The sequence below is a fragment of the Chinchilla lanigera genome, unplaced genomic scaffold, assembly GCF_000276665.1.
Source record: "Chinchilla lanigera isolate Chin_1 unplaced genomic scaffold, ChiLan1.0 scaffold00024, whole genome shotgun sequence".
NCBI classification, from domain to species: Eukaryota; Metazoa; Chordata; class Mammalia; order Rodentia; family Chinchillidae; genus Chinchilla; species Chinchilla lanigera.
The window spans coordinates 5990019-5998088 of NW_004955425.1; the positions used below are offsets into that span (position 1 = coordinate 5990019).

The 8070-nt window shown below is 35.7% G+C and overlaps 1 protein-coding gene across 3 annotated transcripts in view; it reads right to left on the reverse strand.

Moving 5' to 3' along the window:
- Positions 1-2519: 2519 nt before the first annotated feature.
- The window catches only part of A1cf (APOBEC1 complementation factor), an 85232-nt gene continuing 79681 nt past the window's right edge, over positions 2520-8070 (reverse strand). For all 3 annotated transcript variants that reach the window (XM_005385901.2, XM_005385900.2, XM_013514917.1), the window contains one exon: positions 2520-4605. In XM_005385901.2, the coding sequence (XP_005385958.1) occupies positions 4454-4605 (152 nt within the window). In that variant the 3' untranslated portion in view covers positions 2520-4453. The remainder of the gene's footprint in view (positions 4606-8070) is intronic.

Below are 8070 nucleotides of genomic sequence, written 5' to 3' on the forward strand. Positions count from 1 at the left end.
TACTCTTTTTGGTTTTTCTTTTAAAATAGGAGGAAAGTGTGCAGAAGAGATAGTACAGAAATGTTCCATATTTTCTTCCAGGCCTATTTAAATAAATGGAGGCTTTTGATTTCCAATTTTTTTTTATAATATAGACTGGTTATTACTTTCTTTTCATTTTCAGGCAGAGTATAAGGTTTTTAAAACATCTTTCCTACAAAACTGAGAACTGCTTGCATAAAGCTTGCAATCTGCTCTATGTGAGTCTATGTTCAGAATGTAGATTGCTCTCTATTCTAAAACTATGCATTCTAATTTTGGTATAACATTGTAAGGAAAAAAAACCCTAGTTTTTAAGACATCGGTCATTTTAGGGTAATAGAATATTCTGTACTTATTTTTTATATAATACAAATTAAGAATTTACTCCATAAGTAAAGATATAGGACTGGGACTGAGAAAAGATTTTCATTTTTCTAGTTTTTCTCTCCTTAAGCATGCTTTGCTTTGTTTTGTTCTCGTGCTGTTCTCAGAATGGCAAATGCAAACACATATCCTGATGGATGCATTGTACTTGCTATGACTATGTACTAGTAAAATTCAGTTCATTTTCAAGATGGTACTAAAATGAAGTAAAATTTTGATATCTGATTTGAGAATTAGTTTAACATAACCCAGCTGATAATGGTTGTATGATAGGTAGGAATATTTGCTGCCTAGTTTCTGTCATCCAATAAGCATATAAAATTTGTTATAATATTAATATTTTTAAAGCATTTGTGACAAGGTTTTATACTATTATAATTGAAACTTCAGTTTATCTTTAACAGTTGTATTTACAATAAGTAAAAATATGTATTTATAAAATATAAAATTGCCAAGTCTCTCCGGTAAGTTTTAGATATGCTTTCGCCTACCCCAAGTACTTTCATATGAATTCTAGGAGAGGGTAAATGATCTGACCTTATGTGAATACTGACACATTATTCACTTTTTGTGAGTAAATTACCTTTAAGAAGTCTTCAACAGTGCTGTAGCAGCTCAATCACAATAAAGTCTATCAAATTTTGTAGCTTTAAATACAAAGAAATTTTGCCCCAGATATTAAATTTCTTTCTTGTCCTTTATTCTACAAATGATACCATGGAGAATCTTCCTGACTATGGATTGTTGTCATGACCCAGTGATCTAAGACATAACTATATAGTCATATAAAATATATTGAAGTTTAATATGTTCAAAATTATATTTATAGAGTATTTTACTACTCTGTGTGATTGGAATAATTCCTTTAAAAAATCTTTTAAGTGATACAAAACCTAATTTTCTACATAGCTATTATCAACACATAGCTACAGTTTGATTTTTATCCCACCTTTAAAAATTTAAGGACGTGATTTGGAAATATCTCTTCTTTTGTTAGGTTTTAAAAAAACTCAGTATTTTCTAAATATGAGGTAGTTTTCTAGTAGCATTTTGGGTGCTGTCACCCAAACATAATGTGGTTTAGTATCTAGGAGAATTTTATTTTGTTACAGTGGAGTTTTATTTTTGTTGATCTTCTTGATATATTAAGGAGGTGAGAGAGAAATACAGTGATTTGAAAAGAAGCAGTAACTTTTATAGGCAAGAAAGGGACACAAGATGTAACTGCTGTTACAGATCCCCCTGTTTAAGTAACATTGAGAGACTTTTAATCATTAAAAAACTGTTAAGAGCCAAAATTTAGTAATCTAATTCTGTTTTAATAACACTTTCTAAATTATTGGTTTGAGTATTTTGTTATTTTCATTTTGTTGCCTGACTAAGCTTTAAAATGAAGTAGGAAGTAGTCAAGTAAGAAAAGAAAAGTAAGAAGATGTTGAATAGGTACTAATTTCTTGGGTCTAAAAATATAAACATTGTGCAAAATTAACTTTTTAATTTCAAAAGCTTCATAATGTTAAACTTATCATAGCAAAAATTGGTCTATGTTTCTTTATTTAAGGAAAGTAAACAAACACACTGGCACAGTATAGTACACTCATTGGCACTTTCCATGAATCTACTCTAATAGAATCTAAAATCTTCTCTAGATATCACCAAAAATAAGTAAAATGTCAGCAAAAACAAAGCCACATCTACTCACTTGTATAAAAATCAGTCCTAAGGAGGTAAAAGTCATGAATTGTGTTTTCCCTAAAGTAATGATGTGGAATTCTAGGGGATGGTTTTCTTGACATTTTTAGTATTTTTTTATGTTTGGATCTCAGCTCTTAGTTTTTTAAAAAACATAATGATTTTATACAGAATAATACGTTTCCTCATGAGTTTTTTGGATTGACTAATATGTTTTCATTTCAAATAAATTTAAAACTCTGGATTCGTCCTTCTATTTCATACTGACTGAACGTGAATATTGCCCTTTGTTATTTGTTTTCAAAGACTCTAAGGGAAATCAAAACTTTTGCTCTTTTTGGGTGTCAGGGTGCACACCTATAATCCCAAAACTGGGGAGACTGAGGCAGGAAGAGCTCCACTGTAAAACCAGCCTGGGATACACAGTAAGTCTGAGCCCAGCCTGGGTGACATAATAAGACCCTGTCTCAGAAAACAAAAACAAAAAAGGGCCAAAAAAAACTTTCTTGGAATTTGGAATGCTCTTTAGACTATATACAACTTTGCCTTCCTCAAAGGACACTTGAAAATAAAACTAGGTCTGTGGGGAGCATAAATTTGGATATAAGAATTACTTTAGGAGAAATTTTTTTATTTTCTCATTTTTAAAGTTGGGCTTAAGAGTTTGAAACCAATATGAATTATGTTCACATTCATAATACTTATGATACACATTCACAATACTTATGATTGATCTGGATAGCAGTAGGCTTTGGTTTTAACTTATTTGTTTTAATTTAGATATTCTTTCCTTGCATTTTTCTATTTAATGAAAGTAAAATTAGAAGAAAATAGAAAGAGATAGAAAGGAAATTTAAAGACTACAGCAGCTCCCAAACATAGATGCACACTGAAATCACTGAGGAATTTTTTAAAAATACTGATAAACTCTCACTCTAAGACCTGATGTAACTGGTCCTAGGTGTAGTCTTGGTGTAAGTGTATTTATAAGCTGTCTAGGTGTTTCAAATGTGTAGCCAAGTTTGGGAACAATGGTCTTGAGAGGAGCTAAATGTGAACCAGAAAGCACAGAGCCTTTTCAAATTTCAGTTTTGAAGATGGTAGATCTGATTGGATTTAATAGAACTGAAGGATTACAAGGACTTATTGTGATTGAAGTTTACCTGACTGACTGAAATCTGGCTTGATTTTGGATCACAGAATTCTAGTAAGGAGTTGACAAAATTTTCTGCTCTTGTATGTTTACATTTTCCATTGAATTCTAAGAATTTCAAAAGGGCCAATGAATTTTTTAAAATGGAAATTCTGGTGCTGTATGTCTTAAGGCACTGGGTCTGGAATGGTAGCAATAGACTTTGGTTTTGGACTTTGGTTATTTTTGTCTTGAGTGAAGCAGTCACTTACAAGTATGGCAGGCAGATGGTCCCTCCTTTTAAACCCCATTCTTAAATTGTGGCATCCTTCTCTTCTACCACCATGAGATGTTCCCAAGGAAGAGTTCCTTGACTTTAGGGGACTTTGGCAAATAATACCCTTGCACAGAGGAATGGTTTCTAATCACCAGTGATGGATGTAAGAATTTCCTGTAATACTTTCCAGACAAATGGGTTAGGTATAATAAAACTGCCTGTACTTATTAAAAATTAAAGTAAGGGAAGGTAAAGGACTTCTCGGCAGATTTCATGTAAGTGGATGAGATAATTCAAGACTAACCTCAAATTAATATAACTGTCTTTGAATGCTAGATAGTAGTCTGGCTACTGCAAGAAGATCAAAGTAATGAATACAGGCCTGCAGATGTAACTCAGTGCTAGAGTAACCTTTCAGGCTGAAGTGATGCTGAATGCATTCAATCTTGGACAGATTTCATGAGTTCAGGCAGGAGCTAATGCCCCACACAGTGAAGGAATTTTGCAAAGTGTCTTCCCACCTTGCTTTTCCTCTTCTTGACTTTGTGTCCCTATGGCAGCTGTGAGCAAGAGTTGAGACTCGAGTTTAACTGCCTCTCTTGTAACTGCTGGTGCATGTTTTCTGAGCTCCAGTTCTTGTCTGCTGAGAGCTCTCTCCTTGCTTGTCAGGGACTGTAAACATACTCCCAGGACACTCAGGAACCTTGGAAGAACAACTTTTGGGGCCAATGGCTCTTCTGCTTTCTGTTAAATGAGACTCCTTAACATTTGATTTCATTGAGAAGTAAACTTCATATTTCATGACTCTACATGCTATTAGTTATACAGTCTCAGGAAAGGCACTGCTTTAGAGAAGGCATGGTTTATGTTATCAGGGGACTGAGCAGTTCATTTCTTCTGTAATAGAGTTTTGTGTATTTTATCTCTAAATTCAAACACAGGCATCTTCAGAAGGGTCCATATCCATCCCCTCGGGCAGTCACTGCAAAAGTGGGGTAGACCTCATAGGCTGCGTATGCTGCTAAGTCTTGTCCAAGGGTCACCGCTTGCTTGAGCTGAGCTGCAGAGACAGGTGCGGTTGCACTGGGGACAGCATATCCTGGAGGAGAAGGCAGAGAAAATTTCATGAAAGGAATGCACATTTGCTTCTTTTAGGAACATGGAAATTTCATATATTGCTCTAAGCTAATATATTAATTATTAATATTAATTATTACTATATATTGTCTTGGGGGACATAAGAAGTAGACTCAGTGGTTTTTAAATGGCACCTGGAAAGTCTTAGGACAGGGACCCGGAAAATGAAACACCTGTGTTACTCATGTGAGAATCCTGTCACACTTACATTACAGACAATGGGGACGAGGTCAAGCAACAGAAATGTAACTGGATGTTGAGTTGAAAAATACTTGCAATTTAGAATATTTCCAGAGAGTCTCAGAATTTATAAGGGAGGGGACGCCATTGAGGAGTTAGCAGGGCATGGTGATGGAGGGGCTGTGGGTCTGGTTCTGCTACAAACCTACACCTTCTTAGAACTCCTCCCCTGCCTAAATGGAACACTGCCTTCACCCAAGATGGATTTGTAGAGGCTGAATAGAACAGGAGGGGAACTACTGTGAAGTTTTAGAGTGTTTCTACATAATACCACAGAAGCAAATGTGTGCCCTGTTCAGTTTAGATTTACCACGACCAGCTAAGGCTCCTCTTCTCAGCCATCAAGCCTGCCTGTGATACACTTAGAAGTTCTGATGCTGGTCCTTGCAGTCAGAGAACTAGTGTTTTAACAGTAATGAAATCACCCATACGCTTTCATCTTAGTATTATGTCTAGCTGCTGGTCATTCACTTGTGAAGAAGAAACCATGCTCAGTTACTGTCAAAAGTGATATATCCTTGTTAATGTTGTAGACCAAAATTTGGCTATTTCTGAGATGATAAAAAGATTGCAAAAGATAATATGTGACAGGGAGAAATATTCTTAAGGAACAAGTGAGGATCTGATTTCTTAAACACACACACACACACACACACACACACACACACACACACACACAAAACCCCGTGGTCTGTTTGTGGTGGAAGTCTGTCCAACCTCAGAGCACTGATTTATGGCTTCTTAGGAAGTGGTAGCAGGAAGCGAGCTGTACAGTGTTTTAAAAAATTGAATCCACACCTTAGTTGTTCACTTTGGCCCGTAGTGCTGACTAACACACAAGTAAAGTTTGGCATATTTCCTAAGGATATGAGAAATGTATTAACAGTAGCGCAGATTTTATCTTTAGAGTTTTGGGGTTTTCTTTTTCAGTTTGGTTAATTTCTTAAGTGCAAGGGTATTTGTGTTTCATATTCATCCTCTGGTTTGTATTATTCTCTCTTTTTTTGCCTTTTTGAGACAGGGTTTTGTTTTGCAGTTCAGGCTGGCCTTGAACTCACTTTGAAGCCCAGGCTGGCCTTGAACTCACAGCAATCTTCCTGCCTCAGCCTCATCAGTGCTGAGATTACAGGCACATGCCACCATGTGTGGCTGGTTTATACTGTTCTTTGCTTGAGTCTACAGAAAGTTATGAGAGGCTCTCACATTTTTAGGCTTTTATTCCCAAGATAACTCTTATGCCCCAAATATTTTAACTTCTTGTAGGAGCAAATAGAAAGGAAGATAAAGATTAAAAACATCTTGGGTAAAAGCATATCTTTTTGAATATTAAAACAAAGCTTAAAATTTTCCTGACAGAAGCTCATTTATTTGTACAGTATATTTGATGTGTTTGGAATGCAGCTTTCTGCAAGGCAGGGGCTCACCTTTCTCCAGGACCTGAGTAGCTCTGGAGTAAGTCTGAAGTAGAGGGACATAGAAACACCTTGTATGTGTGGAGGCTAATGGCTCACAGCACCCAGCAAGGGCCTTGTTCTCTGTAGGGTTCATGGTTTCCTTGGTAACAACACAAGGACTCACCACAGAGCATCTCCATATTCTTACAGAGAAGCGAAACTAGAATTGAGGTCACATTTGTGCATGAAGCATGATTGGTTTTAGCCTTATTTACCAGAAGGGAAGGCATATTCACAATTTTGGAGAGATAAAAGAAATGAGAATGAGCCCTAGGTGTTCTGGATGTGGGGATTATGGAATTCTCACACCTACATGTGGCATGATATATAAATGAATAGGAATGCCATAATTCTAGGGCTAGTGAATACTCTAATTTAGGCATATAGGGGCATACTGACACAGTGACAAACCAGAATGACAAATTTCTTTAAAAGAAATAAAATTTTATTACCTAAAGGAATAGAAAAACTCTACCTTAATCTCTAGAGGATTGTTTGAATGATTAGCATTTGTGGTGGGTACAAAATAAATGAGAAAGTCTTTTAGATAGGCTTGACATTAAGCAAACAGCATATGCCCAGGCCAAAATGAGAGAACAGATAAATTGAGGCCTGACTACTCACATATGGAAAAAAATCTATCTGTCACTTGCACAATGCAAGTTTTCACTTATTGTAATTTTCAAATGTTCATCACATCTGTATCAGAAAGCAAACTAATAGACATAGATTGAGGATTAGAAATAAGGAGGGAACTCAAGGGTTACATAAAAGCTGATGACGTTAGTAAAGTCACTTAATCTTTTTTTAAAAAACTTTTTTTTATTTTAAAAATAAAAGGAGGAAAACATTAACAGACAGACAACCTTTTACAAAATAGCAAAAGAACAGTACAGACAATACAGAGTTACAAATAAAGTGGTAGGAAATTAACAATGCTTATTGTATTGCATATTAATATCTTCAAAGTGTTTTCTCATGAAAACACAGAGACATACAATATTGATCAATCAAGGACTCATTAACAATTTCTTTCAGCAGAGAAATAGAAGACAGTAGATCAACTATGTTAACTATCCTGTATATACATAAATACAAAATTTCTCCTTCTTTCCCTTCTCTTTTCCCACATCCCAGTTGCCCCTTACCCTTGAACATTTTCCTATCATTTCACAATGTCTATCATACCTCCAATTTTATATTAACTCTTTCAGGTTTTACACTAGTGAGACAATGACGTGTTTGCACATGCAGGTCTGATTTATTTCACTTATGAATATGGTCTCTAGTTGTGACCATTTACCTCTAAAAGCCTCAATTTTGTCTTTCTTCATAGCTGAGTAATATTCCATTCTATAAAAGTACCACAATTTTCTTATCCAATCCTTGGAGGATGGACATTTGGGTTGCTTCCACAATTTAGCAATTACAAATTGTGCCGCTATGAGCATAGGTGCACATATATAGCTGTGATATGATGTTTTCAGATCTTCTGGGAAAATACCTGGAAGGGGAATAGCTGTGTTGAATGGGACCTTTAGTCTTCGATTGCTGAGGAATCTCCAAACTGATTTCCATAGTGGTTTCACTAGTCTGCATTCCCACCAGCAGTGGAGAAGAGTTCCTATTTCTCCACAGCCTCACCAGCATTTGTTATTTTTTTTTTTTTTTTTTTTTTGCTTTTTCTCTGGTACCAGGAACCGAACTCACGACCTTGCGCTTGCCAGGCAGGC